Source organism: Falco biarmicus, chromosome 2 (assembly GCF_023638135.1).
Source record: "Falco biarmicus isolate bFalBia1 chromosome 2, bFalBia1.pri, whole genome shotgun sequence".
Taxonomy (NCBI): domain Eukaryota; kingdom Metazoa; phylum Chordata; class Aves; order Falconiformes; family Falconidae; genus Falco; species Falco biarmicus.
The window spans coordinates 14,744,679-14,766,110 of NC_079289.1; the positions used below are offsets into that span (position 1 = coordinate 14,744,679).

General features: G+C 36.1%; 1 protein-coding gene across 4 annotated transcripts in view; it reads left to right on the forward strand.

The window, feature by feature from the left end:
• CNTN5 (contactin 5) overlaps positions 1-21,432 on the forward strand; it is a 678,174-nt gene that overhangs the window by 594,714 nt on the left and 62,028 nt on the right. For all 4 annotated transcript variants that reach the window (XM_056329576.1, XM_056329574.1, XM_056329577.1 and 1 more), the window contains 2 exons: positions 11,914-12,041; positions 12,962-13,137. In XM_056329576.1, the coding sequence (XP_056185551.1) occupies positions 11,914-12,041; positions 12,962-13,137 (304 nt within the window). The remainder of the gene's footprint in view (positions 1-11,913; positions 12,042-12,961; positions 13,138-21,432) is intronic.

A 21,432-nucleotide genomic window follows, 5' to 3' on the forward strand; every position in this document is an offset into this window, starting at 1 on the left:
CTCTAACTGACAGATTGTCAGTAAGAACTTAGTACCCTTTTCACCCTTAGTGTTAGTGGCAATAGAGTTCTTTGGAGGGAACACGTCTTTTTAGCTGCCTTTGCCCAGTTAAAAGACTGTATTTCACCTTGTGACACTAGAATAAAATAGATACTGCTTTACCTAGGTTTCAAGCCATAGTACCAGATTGTTTTCCAGAATGCAAAATGAACTCAACTGACTTGAAAATGGGTGTCACTAAGATCCTAGTCTATTATGGTCAAAATCCCATTTACAATTCCTACAGTCTACAAAGATTTTTGTGCTAAGCCAATGCTTTTAAACTGCATCTCCACTGAACAGATTGTCTCTCCTTCCTGCAAGATGTCTGCATCCACAGGTCAGACTGGTTCTTTCACAAAATGTAAGAAAACTAATGTAGCTCAGCCAGCTTTACAGTTTAGTTAGGTATATTTTTCCAACAGCTTGTAAAAGTTTAAACATTGCAGGACCTTGAGAGTATAATAATTAACCCATGGATTTACTATCAAAAGAGAAACATAGAGAGAATGTCAAGGACAAGAAACAAGGTATATTCTAGAAAAGCTGTCTTCCAGATCAAACGTTCCTGTGATAATTTTGTATGTGTTGCAGAAACAGTACAGCCAGTAGTCTGCACCGCTATTCATAATGGAGGCTTCTGAATCCTCAGCTTGCATTAATATCTTGGTATACAACCGTGTGTTCTCAAGAGACACTGACTTTTAAGCAGACCACTCATTGAGGATGCAGTCAGGAAAGGTGTTGGATGCAAACTATGTAGAAATCTACAGCTAATGTCATCACAAAGTGACACAGAGTATGTCCCACACATCGTGGGAGTAGACAGGGAAGGTTTCTTGTCAGGTGTGCACATTCACTTCCCAATTTTTTTGTGAAGTCTGTTCTATCACACAGACATCTCCACTTACAAGCTCCTGCCTCAAGGTGTGAAGTAGTCTAGAGTGAAAATGGAGCCATGAGACAGATTTTTGCCTCCATCCTTTGCTTTGTTTCTGGATGTAGTGACAAATTATTCAGATTTTTCCTGCTAGATCTAACTTCCAATGAAGATGATAGAAAAAACAAGTGCTGGAATTTCCAAGAGTAAACTCAGAAGTATTACAGAACTGAGCAAACAAGTAAAGATTTCCCCTTATTGCTCATAGCATGGTGATCTCTGATTTGAATAACCAGAGAGCTGGCAGAGACCTCTTACTGCAAAGTAGGACCAATTATACTATTCTATAATTTTTATCACTGTACTGATCTCTGTCATTTTTGTTACATACAGTCTACCAAGGTTCTCAATGTCGACAGTTCCAAAAACATCTCAGGAAATTTGTTTCAAAAGCTATAATAATCTAAACCTAACATGATCAAATTATTCTTTTCACATTTTCAGAAGTTATTTTTGTCCTAAAAACTCTTTGACTCCTTCTCCTTAGTCTATCCCCTCCAGATCTGTATCTTTCATTAGAACAGAGTCAAACTAGGTTGTACTCCAACTGAGGTTTTATATTTATTAGAGGGGAGAAAATAGGGGACATTTCACAACAGAAATGGTTAAAAGACCAGCAGTTCTGTGGAGCATGACAGATCACATGCAATAAGGAGGCTGGGGAGCTGGTGGACAATGGCTTACACAGTAAAATCCAAGCTAGTGTGGAAATGAATTTTTGAGTTTAGCAACAGAAACAGGAGAATCAGTAATACTGATGATAACTTGCAAGTTTGTTGTAGTAGTAAGGAAGCTTTGGAACAGCCTACCGAGGGAACTGGTTGAGTCACCATCCCTGGAGGTCTTTAAAAGGTGTGCTCTTAGAGACATGATTTAGTGGTGGACTTGGCAGCGCTAGCTTAACAGTTGGACTTGATGACCTTAAAGGTCTTCTCCAGCCTAAACAATTCTGTGATCTTACGAACCTAAAGACATTTCTAAGCAACTGGTGAAGAACTTGTAGCTATTGATCGAAGCAAAATGTTCATCATACTAATGGAGTCTCCTCCCAAAGCATTTCTACTTGGGAAAACATGCAGTAAGTGTAGGCTTTGCACACTCTTCCACAGACAGGGATCTTAGGAAAGCAGTCTTCCTTCTGTCAGGATCCTTACCATTTAGTCCCTAAACGTACTAAATGGAGTCCCTACCATTTGATAGAAATACAATTAGAGCTTCTCCAGTTGACAGCAGAGTCAGTTTGACCTGAGGATGGGGCAGTCATTACCATCTTCATCTGTCCTGTCTTTGAATTGCACTGATATTACATATATGAGATGTTTGAATCCACAGATTTGCAAAATGTGCTCAAATTCAAAGGCATCAAGTAAGAAATTAACGGTGATACATTAACAGCATGTATCAGTAGATCATTAAAATGATCTCAGCCTTCACATACTGTGAGCAGATTCATCTCATTCTTGTGTATATTTCTAGAAATGACAGACAATAAGCGCATATTTTCAAGTTTTTTGATAGTTGTTGTCAATGGGACATAGAGAGCATGTATTTAAGCCCTAATCCTTTTCAGACCCCATGCTTACCAGTTTGGACAGATTCACAGCTCTCTTGCTGATTTGATTCTCAACTGTAAGCTTCCTTTGCAAGCAGTCAGCAGCCACTTTGGCTGCTGGTATCTCATCATCTTGCTTGGGATTATGGCATTCAGCTCCCAGTGACACTTAAATGACTGACTGTCTATATATGTAACGGGAAGAGCACTAAAAAGAAGAGAACAGCTCCATCAGGGTGGTCTTAAACAATGCATATTACTTTATTACATTGTTTTCCTCTTTTTTTTATTTTTTTTTCCTCACCTGCCCCCAATCCAAGCAGGGGTCTAATGCAAAAGTGGTCTCATCTACCCAACCCTTATATTCACATGGAAGCAGTAAAAGTATCTCTAACAAAACAATTCATAGGGAGTTGGGAAAGATTAAATTTCATTGCTTTAGAACATGGAAATAGCACTTGCAGTTAATATTCTAGTGGTGTTGCTATAGAACATGAATCAACATTAGAAAACAGGTTCCATCTGACTGGACATTATTACACAGCTTACAATAATGCTTTAGCTAGATGACTGCTGCCCTAAGCATAAGAAAACTGCCTGTGTAAACGTCTAATTAACAGTCTTAAATTTACAAGAATCTCTTCAATGAAATTAGAGTTTCTGCTGTTCACATTATATTGCTGAAGTTAATATTAACACTTCAAGCATAGCATAGTTTGGCTGGTTTGAGCTGTGCCTTCACCTAGTATAAATCAAAATAGATCCATATAGTTGAATGAAATTATGTCATTTTACAGTGGCTAAAGAACTGCCCCCTCCAGCACGTGGCCTGTTTGAATTTTACCTCTTGCATACCAAGTCTGCCTTCAAGTATTAACGTTGCTTTTCTAGTTAACAAGTGAAACATGGAAATATCTTAAAGTAACTAAAGTTTTCTCATGTATTCTTCTTTTCCTGAGGGAACTATGAAGTCCTACAAGCACTTTACTATTTCTAAAGCTTCTGAGGAAAATAGAGTAAGTTAATAATTCAGTGCTGTCACTTAGGAACATGGAAAAAATTATTCAGATAAAAATCTTTTCCTTGAAAAGCAAGAACCTTTTCTAAGTAGCAGAATATTTCTGACATTGAAATAGTGTGTAAAAAAGAGGAAATAAATTTAATTATTTAAAATATTAAAATATTAAAATAGATTTTAATTTTAAATGTATCGAGAGTATAATACGGATTCTAAAAAATATAAAAGAATATTCTCATCATTTAAAAGTATTTTCAGCATGTTTAGAGATATGTTGTCCTAAATCAAATATATTTTATAAAAGCTTTTAAAAGTACTTTTGGGCTACAATGCAGAGCAGAATAGACCTTAAATGGTCGTTCCTACCCTCTGGGACATTTACCCTGAGATACCTTCTGAGGATTTCTTCCAGTTTTTCTTCTTTACACCAGACCAAACACATTTTGGGGCAAAATATTTGAGCAGAATGGCAAGGTGCCAATTAGCAAAGTGATGTTAAATTTTCGAAACATATCAACAACATATGTCTTTTTTTCCTTGAGTGTACCAGTGAAAACGTAGAATAATTTAAAAGTCGTCTTGCTTGTTCAATTTCTGGAGGTAATAGAGTACTGATTTGAACCTCTTTGCCATTTACGGTTAGGTTCTGATTCAGTTTAATACCTTAGCAGATGTTTAAATGTTAGGATCTTTGTATCATCATTGACATTAATGTTATTAACCGAGTCTTTAAAGCAAACTATGTGCTTAAGTACTGGTCTGAATAAAGTCATTAATATGAAGCACCATTAAAAGCAATAATGACAAGCTTACTGGCAGAAAGAAAAAAGCACTCCGAGAGACAATGTTAATTCTTGTATATTGGTAGTTTCCAGCCTTCATTGCTCAGCAACACTGCAGAAATCATACTTATTCCCTGTGCTTAGAAGAGAAGCTACATTTGTTATCAAAAACTGACTTTTAGCCACTTGAAATTATATTTACATATGTCAATGCCATTCGGACCTGCAAGAACTCTGTAATTTTATGCACAAATGTTACTGTGCAGCAAATGGCAAGGACAAAATGAGATGCCCAGTTGTGGTTCCTTTGAAGAAAACTGCCTTAAGACAGTTTGCATAGATTAGCTTAAATAGAGCTGGAAGTAGTTTGCAGTACATTAGTGATAAGTCTTAGCATATTCAAATGACCTAAGATATTCACACACAGGAACTGCACCATTATAAATGTGTGAAAATCTGAAGAGAAGTAAATCCAAATAATTCTGTGTTTTGCTAAGGGACTGGTCCAAACATAGTCTTCTTTCTAATGAGGTCAACAATATTTAAATAAAAAGACTCTATCTGGGGTGATAATATAAAAAATGTATATAAAGTAGATGGCATTCTGCTTACTTAAGTGGTTTTACCGTAGGAATAATTCACATCCATTTTCTGTGAGAGTTAAAGACTTGTATATCTATTATGAAGGAGCAAGAGAAAGCAAGGGGAAATGAGAGGGCCCACAGCCATTCATAGAGAAATAAAGTTTTCAACTATTTACAAATACTTGTCCCGATTCCTTGTCATCTGCATTAAAGGATACTGACAGATCCCAGATCCAAGCTAATGTGAAATGACAGATTGCTCAGATCAGAACACTGTGAGGAGCCACAGGCTAAATGAGTCAGTTTAGCTTCTCTCCATTTGCATCTTTAAAGTTCTTACTTCAAACATGCACACGAACAATTTCATGCTCCTGGTTTTAAAGCCCAATGAGAAATGCAGGGGGAAAATACCTAACCACTTAAATAACTTACACTTTTCCTTTACCCAGTTACTGGGTGTTAAAGTTTGCAAGACTTTAAACTAACTGAGAAGTTTTCCTGATGGCTGTGATTATTTTTCTAATATCCTATACAAATTTACTTTAGTATGAAAGATAAAGTCAAAATAAAATAAAATAAATATTTGAAAACAAGGAAAGGTAAAAGTGTGTACAGCCTAATAAAGAAATTCATTGCTAAGTCTTCCTCCTCACCACAAATAGCCACACAATCTATTTTTTCTCACTCTGTAACTGTTCTTTAAAAATTATAAGGCTCCTAGTGTAAACTGCCTGGCATTCATTCCTGTTAAGATCCAGACACTGTCACTGTCTCTGCTACGTACTCAATAAAATCCTGAAGGTGCTGTAGCAATCATAACATTTGCTGTCTCACCTACTCACTTCCTTTAGCATCCAGACTCCAGGGTCCACTGCAGAATTTTTAAACAATTTCTAGCCCCAGCATCAATAAATCTGTTTGTGAGAATGTGCTATGAATGATGCAACAGAATGAAAATTAGAGTTTCACCTTCTCATTATCTTAATCTTGATGGAAGCCCCTGCTCACTGATTTTACATGTGATAGGAAGAACAAATGCACATCCTGGCCCTGATGGGTCAAGGTAAAACTGTCCTTGGTGATAAAATTTGCTCAGGATTTCCACCATCTAAACCACTATGTCCTCTACTGGCTGTAAGAAATGTCTGAGAACTTCTGTGGTGGGTGGTACCAGATATTAATACATTATTTTTTTTTCTATAAGACATCAAAGCAGTAAAAGCATTTGGACTATTAATACATTTAATTTATCCTTAAGAGTTAATCAAAGGGAAAGTATTCACAACAGTGTGATAGGCTGAACAGACATCCTTTTTTAACACCGAAATGATGACTGTATTTCCTACTTCTTTATCAAAGACAGGCTCAAAAAAAGGTCAAAGATTACAGTTACTCTCTCAAGTTTTCTGTGCATAAAACAGCAGAAAGGAAAAAGCTTGCTACCTTTTAATTAAAATACTGTAAAATAAAGGGAACTTATTTAAAAGCCTTCCAGACTCCCCACATGAGCAACCCTCAAATATCATATTTGACTCAGTCCTCTCTAAGTCACATGAAGCCTCAAGGAACCTGAGGATCATTCACATTCAACGTGAGATGTTTACATTTGTGGGGACCTTCCACCCCATTCATCTCCATCAGCAATTTTCCTTACCCCTCTGGCAGTAAACACTGATTAAGCGAAGGCATTTCTGACTGACAAATAAAGGACTTCCAAACACCACCTATAAGCAAAGATCCAGCATTTCCTATGAGCCTAATTTCCATCCATCAGCTTCTCAGCAGAAGCTTGGTCTCAGAGAACTTTCTGTTCACACCAACATCCCATATAGAGATGGTATGAACTTTTCATTCTTCCAGATAAAACAGCACACTTTTTATCAGGGATCTTACTCTCCCTTGTATATGCTTTGTTGGTAAAAAAAGACCAAAATCTATGAAAAGACTAATCTGTGTTAGCTAAAGCATATTTGTTTCAACAAACATACTAAGAATGTTTCCAATCTTAAGTGTTACTGCTGAACAACAGCTTTGAATAGATTGCAAATATTTTTACAGTGAAAATAATCACTTAGAAATACTGTCTGAAATCTATAATTACTATTTTGCAGCCTTCCAATGTCAATCCAAGTCCAATTCTGAAGCCTTAAAGAAGAGATTTTATGCTTTTATTCATGCTTCCATGGTTTTGTAACAATTCTAAACCTAGTTTACCTGGTTACGTTGTCATTATCAAAACTGACAATATAGAAATGCTAGTTATATGTATTTCCAAACTTGGTGATACTCTAGACAAGAAAACAGGCCTTGCAAGCTAGGCATCCAACAGCTGCACTATTTCAAAGAAAATCATAGTGGAAAAATGTAATATGCACAGATATCAGATACCCTTTGAAATTCACATTCAATTTCCATTTAGCTCTTTTCATTATTAATTTGTTGGGGGTTTTTAGCTTCATAGGCATGCAGCATGTAGTGAAGCTTGTGGTTAATTGATTTTTGAGAGCGCGACAATTTAAGTTCAAAGACCAGTATCACACTTGGTGCTCACCACCAGCATCATTAGCAGACTTTATAACCCTTAATTCTTTAGACCGTCTCTACATTACTCTATGGGCTTGAGTCAGCTACCTCCACACAAACTCCTGCTGACCTTTGAGAGTCCTACAGCGGCATCCTGGTTCACATCTAGACTTCAAAAAGACACACCTAAACCTGCTGCAAAGGTGTAAGTCCTGCAAAGTCCTTTCTTAGGTCTTGTGTCACCTTTATCTGCCCAGTGCAGGTGTCTTGGATACCTTACAGCTATTTCTATATGGGCAGGTAGGATGGATCAATAGAAGCAGCAAAAAATGAATGCTGTCCACACTGCCTACTTCTGAATTTCTCTTCGGAATAGTTCTAGTCCCATTCCACAGACTGGACGTATATTTGTAGCTGAAAAGCAATGCACTCCCAGTTTAGTATCAGTTGAAGTTCATGTGCTCAGACTGTTTCATTTTACAAAGCAAAGCCACAGCAAGTGGGGACAATGGGGAAACTAATTTCCAAGTCATGTGCTTCATATGAAGAGCAGCTGGGATTTTGCCCCTCAAATATCCTTAGGTCATAACAGATATCTGGGGAACTAAGTCAGGATTTGAGGGTGAGATTCAGCTCCAGGTTGAGAAAGCTGATTGTAGATATCTACAATGTGAATTAGGCATCTAAACTTTTTTACTCCTAATAGAGGTTCCAATGACTGCTGACAGGATCCATGAATTAACATGTAAAATAGAAACTCATGTCACATGCAGATACATTAGCTTTGATTTCATAAACAGCCTCTAGAACAAAAGGTTTTCTTTCTTCCTTGGTCATCCTGATAATGCTCCTGAGTTCCAGCTCAATTAGAATTAATCTTTCTGGATACTCAAAATTTTCCTATGTTCCACATTATGTTTCTTCAGCACCTTATGTATTAATACTTCCATAACAAGCTTCAGGTTGGTATCTGATATATTCTAAGGTTGTATTTGCCTTTGCTGCATGGTACCGTTAGCTCAGAGCCACATTCACTGCTTTTCTATGTGTCTGGTGCTCAGAGTCATCAAAGCCCTCCTCTTATATATGCTGATCTTGCTGTGTCAATGAACTGCTTATTTCATCAAATTTCTAGTATCCTTCTTTTTGTATCCTAGTCATTATGAAAAACAAGATATAGTACAAAGAACCATTTCTCTTTCAAAAAAAATATTTTCTCTTCCATTCAACCAGTTTCTTAACCATCTTAAATTTCTGTATGAAACCTTTTTAGCCAGTCATGTGAATTTCACTGTGAAAATCATGCTTGAAACCCATGGAAGGTCGAATATGTATTTAATTTCTCTTAAAAAATAATTTTTATTAAGTATTACCACAATTTAGTCTCATTTAGTGTCCTTTAGTTGAATCTTGTTGAGTTTTATCCCTTCTCCATTTGTTGTCATATCTTGATTATTCTTTCTTAACAATTTCTGCTAAAATCTTTGTTGTTATTGATCTTAAGCCAGCATGCTTATTGACTCTCAGACATCAACACTCATCTCTTTTTCTCCATGTTATTAGACAGATGAAAACTCTTTTCTACAGAGACATTAAGCTCATGTGCCTTTTTTTTCAGAGTCCTTTAATGGACAACAATGGACAACATCTATCTCCTTTATGTGATTACAATGAGGTTTTCTTCTACTTAAATACATTGATCTCTCATCCATCGTTTCTCTATCCATTCATCTGTCATCATCTTTCCCTCAGTTTCTAACAAATTAAAAAATTAGGTTTTCTCCTGAATCATCCTTAGCTCTGCCCCAACCCTATTTCTTCTATCTTTGCTTCCCTTTTATTTATGAAGCTAAAAATTTTTTGCTGTGGTATTTTCTTATTAAAGGATGTAGACATACCAAGCAGGTGGTCTCTCTGTGACTGAAAGATATTGGCAGGGAAGTCTATGAAAGTCTATGTTCCTGCTGTGTGCAGCAAGTGTTATGTGAATAAATAAAGCATTTCAGTTTCCATCATAACCAGCCTCTGGCTTTTTTCCCAAACACCAAAAATGGGAGAACAGATGAATGTTAGGCATTTTAAGGAAAGTATTAATTTCTGAGCCAAATAATTCACCAGTAAATGTGTTAGCAATTCCTTTGATTGAGTGATTACTCTTTTCCTCATGGATTGCAAGAGCTTTTAGCTAAATAGAAATGTAGCTGATAATATGTATAAGATTCATTAGATAATCTTCCACATGCATCTAACTTTCTTTTTCCCTGAGTTCAGAATGAAAAACAGTTTTATATCAGGACTTACGCTGTGTATAAGCTTTTATAATTTGTAAACACTGTAGGAGTGTCCTTTCATTTGTCTGATGTTGACAGTATATTGATGAAAACTATTACTGTTTTACAAAGGCTATTGTCATACTAACGATGCGATATCCTTAGAGCATTGATCACAGAGCATCTTGATAGGAAAACAAAACGTACACCAAGAGGAAAGGAAGGAAGCTTACATCACTGTCAGTTCCTAAAGCAGATTATTTCTTCAAAGGTGTGACATATTATAACAAAAATTCAGGCCTTTTTATTTGTTGGAAAAAAAAAAAAAAACAACCCCAAAACTCTGATATAGAGGCATTTGCTTAATATAATGGTGTTTTCTATAAAATTACTTTTAGGCAAAAAATGTGACTTAAATACTGATACATGTTTGTTTAGAGCAAGATGGGACATACATCATCAGATTGCTAGGGAATTTGAGAGCTGGTATGTCCTTCCTCTGCCCCATTCACTTTTGAAGCTATTATTTTATTCTGTCTCTCTGCTGAGAGCAGTGAGTGGTTTCACATCTGAAGTGAATAGAAGCACATTATTCACTGGAATGAAATTCTGTTTTCTCCACCACAATGTTTATAAACCTCAGATAATAAGCCACCATTTTTCACAAACACAAACAGAGAAGAGAGGGTGTTATTCTTTTTCCAGGAGAAAGATATATATGCAGTCTTATATAAGTGATTTACTTTGAGCACATTATTTAATCTTAAGCCTTTGGTAAATCACTCCTAGTTTAAATCAAAGGTAACTCAGCTTTGCATTTTAATATGTGCAGCCTAGAAAGGGAGTTTCTTTCCTTTTTTGAATGCTGCAGAGCCCAAACCAGACCTGTTAATCAGGATGATCAAAACACCTTACTCCTGGTTAAATACTTCTCAAGAGCAAACCACAGCACTGTACCCTCTATGATTTCTGATCATATCCTCAACAGGGAACTCCTGGCAGAAGGAGTGATAGTCAGTACATTAACAGATAGAAAGCCCTCTCTAGAAAGGTAGACCTGAAAATTCAACCATCTCTGGGGAAGAGCCACCCACCTACTTTGACTCTTTCTCTAACACAGAGAGAGGTCATGTCTCACTTTCAAAATACAGAAGGAAGCTCTTTTTCATATCCTCCTAAAGTTCTGTGTAATACCTGAAAGCACTTGCTGAGGATTATCTGCTTTCAGTGTCCATTTGTGCTGGAAGGCCACCAACCTACATCTACCAAGTCCTTTGAGAGAGCCATATCCACTACCCAAGCTGGGAAAGGATATACAACATCTGCAAGCATGGCTTAAATGCCATGTAAGAGTTGCCATGTTCCTTTTAGGCTTGTAGTTCTTCTCTGATAGAAAAGCAGCAACAATTATTTACAGCTCTTCCAGGGCTGCAGCTTTAACACATAATAAATTCAGGGGCGTTGTCATTTCAGAACAGAAAAAATGTGTTAATTTTCACCTCTATGTATCTTCATGGACTTTGTGATTAATACTGTGTTAGCAAAGGCAAAATCTGAAACTCCTAAATGTAAATGGTTGAACAACATTTCTCATGAGTATACTTCAGTGCTGTTACTTACTTAGAGATGTAGTGAAGCTGCAATCATACAAGTCAAGGGAAAAAAAAAAGCTGAAATACAAGAAAGCAGAGATTATTTAAGTCCCAATGCTACACTGTGTAGTGATGCCATAAATCATATTTTGACCAGACACAATTAATTTTATGTTTTTTCTAGTCCTCTTTTACATTTTACTTCCCATTCCTCTTAGATTTGATTTTTAAGGTCATTTTTTCTAAATGGATTAGCCAGTGCTTGATATTGAAATGTGATTTGACAATAATATAGCAGTGAAACTTTAAAGACAAATTATGAACAATCACCTTTTTTAATTCTTACAAAAGGTTCATTAAAATTCACCACTGATAAGTGTCAAAGGATACTAATCCACTAATGCTTCCCTGAAACTTTTTGAATAAAGAAAGGAGGAGTAAAATGGATTTATTACAACCTTTCTGAAACAGAATTCAATTATCATCTTTCTCATCCCTTGCTACAGAGGCAGCAGTCTTTAATCCTATTTATTAGCTCTAAAAGTTGTCATCATAAAATCTGGCTGCTAGGACAGGAGATATATTTATATATTTATGTATTTATCTTTTTCAGGATAACTATTCTTCCACATGGGAGCCTGCGAATCCTGAATGCTTCCAAATCGGATGAAGGAAGGTACTTATGCCAAAGCGTAAATGTATTTGGATCTGCAGAAATCATTGCATCGGTATCTGTTAAAGGTATGAAAAAATACTTTGATGATAATGATGATTTCTCCTTACTAATATCTCATTATTGCTTAGAATCCCCAGCCAGTCACACAATAACATTGAACAGGCTGAATAAAAAAGCTTTTCCAACAAGCTGGGGAGGTAACCTCCCTCTGATCAAGTATTGCATTCCTGCATCAGACTGTATACTCCAGTGGTCATGTCACAGGTGTATGTCAAAAGAATCGGTATACATATATAATCACTCAGATTATAAATAGTACATAAGTAAAAGAATCAACATCCCTTTTAACATGTTTTAACTTTAGGAACTCAGTTACACCTACCTCTTTCTGCATGAGAACGAAGTTTAGGATTAAGGTAATAACCATCAATACAAAATCTAATGAAAGATGTCTCCTTATAGCAGTAATAATAATCAAATGACTAAGTTGTAATTAATTTCTACACCACATTTTTTTCACTTTTCAGCTAAATTCTCATATGATTGTGGTTTCTGTTTCAAGGTGTTTAAGTCTTTTGACTTCTTCCTATATTTAGTATGCCTGGAAACATCCTTTTTCATTGTCAGTGACAAAACTGAGATTTTCATGCAATCACAAGATTTCAGGTGCTGCAGCCTTAAAAAAAATAATAATAATTAACATGTTTTTCTAAGACTAATAAAACTAATTAAACCTTCTCAGAAGTCCTATAGATTGTTGCTTTGGTTCCTGCCTTATTGCTTCCATAGAACTGGCAGTACCTTCTGTTCACCACTGTCATGTCTTCGTGTGCATTATGAATATATTTCAGTATTTCACCCTATGTATTTGAAATGAACAGTAAATACAAGCTGAGTAGACTAATCAGCACTTGAACATACTATTTTAGCCTTCCACTATAACTAAACTTCCATTGAAATGTTCCTAACCCTTCTATATTTCAAGAACCTACAAGAATAGAGCTGACTCCCAAGAAGATAGAGTTAACGGTTGGAGAAAGCATTGTCCTCAGTTGCAAAGCACTTCATGACAGCACACTCGATGTCACTTTCTATTGGACTCTCAATGGGCAGCCAATTGACTTTGACAAAGAAGGTGGACACTTTGAAAGCATCAAGGCAGTAAGTGACCATGTGTTTGTCATCTGTGTCCTGTGAACTGATAAAAATTTGCATGCTTTTACATGTCTCCCATTTACCAAGTTCTGACAAAATTGAAAGATGACTAGTTTCACTAATGTTAGAAAGAAATGTTACCTAGGGGACATGCAAATTGCAGGTCACTAGAATAACTTCAAGCAGTTTTAATCAAAAAGATATTAAATGTAAACTTATACATCTCGTTATTAATGAGGCATCTGATGATCTTTGTGAGGGAGCAGAAAGTAGTTGAAATCAAATCCTCCTTAAATTCTTCTGTTCATTTTAATATAGAAAAGATGCTGCTAAGCATTGATGTCTTTCTCACAGATAACACGGCTGTTGGAATGCCCTCACCTCCTAGTGCTTTTACTTGCCTAGCATATATTTTAATATCTGAATGAATAGCAAGGAGTATACTTTATTTTCCAACTCCGCTGCATGAGGTAGATTCTAGCTGTGCAACCGTTATTTAAGTCAATAAGAATCATATGGATAAAATATGCATACCAATTTAAAATATTACCCCTTGATTCAAAAACAATTTAATATGATCAAACAGTATGATAAAGTAATTCAAACCTTTCCCATGTAAAATGGTTTGAACTTTTCGTAGTAGCAGGAAATCTCTAAATGTTAAGAAGTTTGGAAATAGAATCTGCAGTCATTTTACTCGATCTTCCCACTAATGAAATGTAAATCAAATGTCCATGCTATGTTAACAGAGAAAAATGAAACTCACAAAGGTCAGAAAATTTTAAAAGTTAATGTATGTAATTTGAGAACAATGTAGTGAAGTTAACTTTGCATTAAAAATCTTGTCAGCTGCAATCAATTTAGTCTTCTGCTTGCCTTTATGAAAGTCACACTATATTCACTTTGTGGTGTGGTGTTTGGGGTTATTTTAAATGGTTTACTTCAATAAGCTTTTTACTTGAAAAGCATTAGTAATGTCCATCCTAGTGTGAAGGTTCTTAGCATACTTATCTTCATCTGAGGGAGTCCAATACTCAAAATCCAGCACTAAATATACAGGAAGAAAAACTATCATTCTTTTTTTTTTAACTTGCAGGTTAAACTTTCTTTGATTCAAGAAAACCTCCTATGATTACAAATTAACTTCAAGTAATTTCCAAAAACTTGAAATCTAAAATGTGTTACATGGTTCCTTCAGTGTATTTCAGCATCTTCTGTGCTGAAGGGAATTTTCAATCACTGGGAAAAATCCTCAGGCTAGGAAATTTTCAAAGTCATTTCACCTTTCAAAGTAAAGCTAATTTAATGTAATTTCATTTGGTTTATGAAAACAGGATTTTGTAGATCATTCATCAGTAATTCTTCACTAATTTCATTTCTACCAGAGAAAGCCCTCAAATTGGTAGAAGTGAGATTCATTCAAACTGAGAACCTGGTAGATGACACACTGGGACTACTTTCAGACAAATATACATGCAAAACTCACTGAAATTACTGATTCCTTTCATTGTCCTGACATAACAAAAATCTTTCCAAAACCTGGTAGATTAACCAGCTATTTTAGTACAAGTTTATGACTTCCTTCACACTGTGATGCTACTCAGTCACTGCTACTTTACTAAGTAAAAATAGTACTAATCGCTCATAATGGAGTCAGTAATGTCTAGATGACTAAGTGTATTAAAAACCCATTTTTATTAAGTTAAAATCTGTCACCTTTCTTTTCAGAGGCATGCAAGCAATTTTTTTCTCCTAAAACATACTTTTTTGCAACAGCAAACTTAACCTGATGAGAAACAAACAAACAAAAAAAAAATTAATCAAGCTGACAAGAACGTATTGTACATTTTGCAAAAGACTGCAAAATCAGATCCTACCTTGTTACTGTTAAACCAGTGTTGAAATAGTGAAATACTATGAAACTATAAAGAAATACCAAAATGAAGCATCAGACCCTGGTATTTTTAGACTAGCTTCATTTGCCTTTACAAGATTGCTCACACAAGAGATGGTCAAGCTATACTTCATTTAGTTGCCTTCCTAACTCATTTCAATGTCAAGATTTTTTTTTTTTTTCTGGCTTTCACTATAAAGAGAGAACAGAAAGGCTTGGATCAACTAGAACAGGGCTGAAAATATTATTAACATGTTACAGGCAGGATGGGGAGGGGGACACTCCTTTTCAGAACAGAGGTAACAAAACATGACCCTTTTAGAACATGAATTTTTGTGAATGCAGTTGGAAACAAAATATGACACAACCTTCTCCCTCTTTGAAAGCAGTAGTTACAATATATGTAATGTCCCTTCCCCAAAAGGCATTTCTTGACTTTTTGCATTGTCCCAGAATGAAGATTAATTAGTTGAGAGATGAAAAAGTCAAAAATAGTGATTGTGGTAATACCACAATTTTTTGTATGGTTTGACACAAAGCCTCATAATTCCATAATTACCCATAATTCCCATAACTACTCATTTGTGGAATGTTGTCAATTGTATCTCATTATCATTTCTGTTGACCACATAAGCATGTGAAATTAATCACAAGGATGAAAATGTATTTCTTGTGTTTCTTTGCTAAAATCTAAAGCGTGACAGGTACTAGGGGAAAGCAAGAGAAAATAAAACTCTTCTGTTTCTTCTGCCATGTAATCTCCTTTAACCTATCCACTGTCAAAGGAGTGATACACAATGTGATAAAGACACAAATTTAAGGGTGCAGAAAAACGGAACTTAAAGTAAACTTGAGATCTGACCGAATTCCATCTATATCCCTTATTTTGCATTTCAAAATGAAATATTTTTTAATTGTGTGAGTTGATCCTGAACAAAATGCTTTTTAATACAGTACATTTAAGAAAAATATCCTTTGTGCACATGAAGATACAGAATTATACACGCAGTTTGTTCTGCATGCACTGATAATTCATCAGACAAAGAAATGTTCAGGTTTGTTTGGGTTTTGTTTATTTGTTTGAAAGCCTGACAAATTGAACATTATTTGAATGGGTTTTGTTAATAATAAAACCATTGTCAGCCTCTCACCACTGGTTGCATACCTCATACTTTCACTGTGGCAGACCCGGGTGTTAAGTATGATGAACATTCTGATGCTTAAAACAGTGTTATAAAAGCTACCACCAAAGTAACATTTGTTTGGGCTGTAGATAAATTTTGACTTGATAAAATTGCATGCTCCATAGCAATTAAAATTAAAAGGAAAAGGAAAAGCTTGTCTTAGTAATATATATTGCTTTGCTTGTTTTTGAATTTTATCTGTAGCTTTTATACCCAAAAAAAAAGTGTTATCACTTTTCATACTGAGAACTAATTTTTTTACAAATTGAAGCCATTTTTGCTGTTATTTACTGAGCTATCAAGGATTTAGTACCTGTAGCAATTTAGATACTTCAGGGACTTGCCTGGCAAGAGACTAATTGTGATAAGGTTGTCAAGTGTAACAAAGCTGTGCATGAAGGGAATCTTAAGGAAAAGAGACCAAACTCTACTGGAGTGACAGCTGCAGACTGCATTCCAGGAAAGGAAAAGTTCCCAAATGTTGTGCATACACTTAGTAGCAGAACCTTTGGCATTAGAAAAGTCTTACTATGTCTACCAAAAGACTCAATAACACTAGGTTTTGTGAGGGGCAACCAGTGTAACTAATAGAAACAGCTTTGCATGGAAGTCTGAGTTGCCAAAATTTCTTTCTAGCAACACCAGTGAGCACTTGTGCACAAAAAAAAAATAGACTTGCTTATTTTTATTAGGGTAGCTTTGATTTGCTGTGCTTTGCGTCAAATCCAGAAATCTTGTTCAAAGTCTATTCAGAATTTTCTAAGATCTAAGATCTCCTTAATTTTGTCCTACAGGTATCCCTTTTCTAGCTGATTTTACAAGTAGATTTTCATCCAGCTATCAATATTCCAGCTTTGTGTTTGAAAGACAATATTGTTTTTATGGCAGCCAAGGAAAATGATTTATTGTGGTTATCCACAGACTGGTAAGCAGCAGCATTGCTCTTAGTGACCCTCACCTTGACCTTCACGAGTACATTACAGACGCAGGAAAGTGACTTAGTCTCAATATCTTCTTGGTCTTTGATCTTAACTGAAACTGCCACCATGGGAAGCAATAAACACAACCTGTCATGTTCTATTTTACAGTGGTCAGTTGTTCACATGGAAGTGAATTGAAATCTATGGTTTCATTTAGAAAAGGCCAGTAAATACAGACTGGACAATTCATTAACTACTGTCTAGCACTGGAGACTTCAATCTGATAACCTAAAACCTGTGAGAGATCATAACTTTGCACCTTTCCTTACATTTTCAAGTGTCTCCTTTATTTGTTTTAGTAATTTAATCATATGTTAGAAGTTAAGATTAAATAGGTAGCACTGAGTTCTATACTACATAAAATCAACTATAACAGCAAGCTGCTAATATTAATATATTTCCTTTTTATTGCACATTAAACCAAACAAGGCTAATTAAATAAGAGTTTTATCTAACACCCTCCCTCCTTTCCATACTGAGAACAGCAATAGTTGTCAAAGGTCTTCCAGAAGAGATGTGTTCTATGCACAGAGTTTTTCTGTACAGGGTAATGCTGCTGTATCAACCTCCTTGAGATCAATTTGTTTCACTATTTATCACAATACTTTCCCACTGATGGAAGAGGCTGAACACAGCCATTACTGTCAACTCAAATCTCCAGACATTTCAGCCCTGTGCTCATTACCAGATTTTGCCCATTTGTCATGCCACAGCCATTAAATACTTGAGTGATCAGAAGCAGTTTCAAAATTAAAAAAAAAAAATGTTGTCAACTGGTAACATAAATGTCTCGTAAACTAAGGAGGATGCAAAATGGAACAGCGATTTCTGGTCAAAAAAATTTTGAAATGTGTCTTTTATGACTGCTAAATACAACCCAAAATCTGAACACAATGATGACTATGGTCTAATAATGCATTTTACCATGCATTGCTTCCAGGATACAAACAGTCCCAGGGAACTGACTCAATTTATAGATAACACACGCATGCTGCATTAGAACGGTATACTCCAAACTTTTCCTAGAATTAAACAAGTACGTAAACCGGTATGCCCAAGTGCTGTGGCTTTGGCTATGAGCAGAGAGTAAAAGACAGAGGCGAAAAGTAGCCTCTCTTCTATTTAATTTTACTGTAGAGGAGGGAGATAACTGAGCATTTTGGAAAATGCCAGTCTCTGAACATTCCTGAATACCAATCACTATTAAAAACTGACTGTAATAGAAGAGTAATGAAATACAGTCAGATAGTTTTTACACTAGTTTATTCTATCAAGGTATTTTGTACCTTTCCTTGTTTACAAGAAACATTCTAAAGAGAAAACTCTTGGAGTAAATAAAAGACATTTAATTAATGCATTCTTTCCCCCATTTACTTGCAGCTGATGGATCGTTTAACTGCTCGGCACAGTTTTAATCCGGGTTATAACAGCACAACTGATTGTTTGAACACCTGATCAATACCCGCCGCCTTAATGCTAAGTCCTTCCATTTGCAGCACTGCTGCCCATTTTTCACTTGCAGCTCTGCAGCCTCTCTCCCAGGCTGCTGTGGCAGTGTTTTCCAGAGCCTTCCTGGCAGTATTCTTGCATTGCAGTTCCTATGCTGCAGATCTTCTGGCTTTGTTCTCATGGCCTTGCACTTGCAAACCCCAGCCACATTGTCATGGTGGGGTCTCATAGGAAGAAGCTCCCACTGGCCTGAAACTCACACCTCCCTCCTGCCCCCTTTCTTTGTCTCTTGTTTTGTAAACTCAACCACAGTGTGCAGCAAAGTACATAATGGTCATGTAAATACTTCATAAATGTTATCCAACAATGCACATGCTAAGAAGCTTAACAATCAATCACTGTGCTACAACTACTCTTAATTAACATATTCCAATCAACATTAACATATAGCAAGTTTAAGTAGGTCCCAAAGAAAAGATCACAGCACTAGAGGGGAAAAAAAGGCAAAAAATAATCCTTCTCATCTCCACCTAGTGCACTGGAGAGAGCCCCAAGAGGAGAATACTTTTTCTGGCCAGGCACCAAGAAGAGTTTTCCATTTTCCTTTTCTCTCTCTCTCCTCATAGACTTTTATTTCTCACCTATGTAGCTTTCTTTGCTAGAGCTGATGTGTGCCATCATCTACAGACCCTGCTAGTAAATCTCTGATCACGTAAGGCTGTCACAACATTCTTTGTGCTGCACACTAATGAAATCCCAATCACATGTCTGCTCTCCATGATTCCTTTTGTGATGTCTTCTCAAAAGGAGACAGTTATCCCAGATGAGTTTTGCTTTCGTTTCTATCATCTTCACGCATCACTATCACCACCCTTCCACTCAAATCATATATGTAGCTCCATGCTCTTCTTTTTCCTCTTTCTGCATCTGTAAACAGGAGCACAGGTACCCCATATTATTTGGTCTTGTCTTGCTTTTTTCTCCTCCTAATAATAACTCAGATGCAGAACACGAATTTACCAACATGAGTATAGTGGGTCTCTCTGTCCTGAAGCTTGCCATTTCATATACCATCTTTTTTTCTCATTCCTTCTCATTTTCAATACTTTTTCTATGTTTTCTTTAATCCCTAGATTTCACAAATCTATCCCGGTACATTACATGCTACCTGACATCTGATATTCATTTAACTTCATCCCTTCCTCTGCCTTCTCTCCATAAAATTAATCAAACTCATTGGCAACAATTCAAGCTGCACTTTAAACTCCTCCCTATCCAACTCCCAATTCTCTCTGGCATCCACTTCCAGTCACCAGTGCTCACCCAAAACAATCGTTCTCATTATTCTTGCTTTCTCCATACAAACTGCTCAAAAATACTGGCACTGGAAGGGTCCACACATCCCCTGGACAACTCATGGATTCACAAACCTGAAAAACATCTTTTTTACTTCTTAAAGATGGGGAAAATCCAACTTGTGTATTATCAGGTATCCCTCAGTCAGCCTGCATCAGGCTGGATACTACTATACCACCATTATTATACTACCACATGCCATTAATCACAACAAAACTAATCACATTATTTTCATCTTCTTTGTTCCAAATGTGCTTATATGATTAAAAGACAGAACTCAGAATATAATCTTCCATTATGACTATATCAACAGAGAAATCTGCTGCTTTTTAACAGATTAAATATTTGCAATTTGTAAATATCATAAGCAGTGAACAGGCAAGTGGTTGGTATGTTCAAAGCTGAGAATTTGCATGAAATGGCACTTAAATTGTCCTAAATGTATTATGAACAGAAGTTGGCTTGAAGTCAACAATCCTTCATAATGCACATATAAATTGTCAGCATAATTTAAAAGAGCTTTATTGTATTGCTATTTTTCACTTACTGTTGATGGTACAAAGCAAACATTGCCATGAAGTTATTCTGTAAGGTCATTAGTTTGCTTCAGATAAATTCACCAAAAATAGACTCCATTGCTAATCAAATATGTCAAATAATCAAGGTTCAACTGGGAAGTAATTTTCTTATTATTTAATCTGACTGAATTTCATTAATTAAGGCTCTTTTTCTGCATCAAATAATGTATGAGTGAGGAATTAAACGAATATGTGTTATCTGTAAAAACACCCATGTATTTTAAGTAATCATTTAAGCTGAACAAGAGAGCATTAACAGTGCAGGTCATTCTTGTTTAGGATTACGTCTCAGTCCCATTTAATTATAGACCATTGTTTTACTGTTTTCAATTTATACAGAATATCAGCTTACAAAATATTTAGGTGCTTTTTAAGTTTTTGTACCTCCCAAGAATTCTCTTCTGTATAGAAACCACTTTGTAGAAAGCATCTTCACCTCTCACTGTCAAGCGATTTAGATGACAGCAAGCAAGCCTCAGTAAACCCCTGTAGGCACAGTAAAGAAGTGACTGAAACACCCCTTAGGCTTTCATCATAAAAGTATTTTTGCAATGGCAGTCAGTGTTTGCCTGGTCTTTTTTTGCCATTGATTTAAGCTTTTGTGGAACCATGATCATTTATAATAGTCTCACTACCCCTTTTAGACATGCTCTTCCCACGCAGAGAGACAATTTTCACCGCATGTTGTCCAGGCTGAGTTCCCAGCCTGAATCCTCGGCACAATGACAGGCAGCCTTTCTAGAACCCAGGCCTTTGCATGCAGAGGGCGAGAGCTGTGAGTCGCCACAGCATCTCTATTGACTACCCAGTATTTTGAACTTCCTTGTCTTTTTGTCCCTCTTTCCAAGATAAATCAGAGC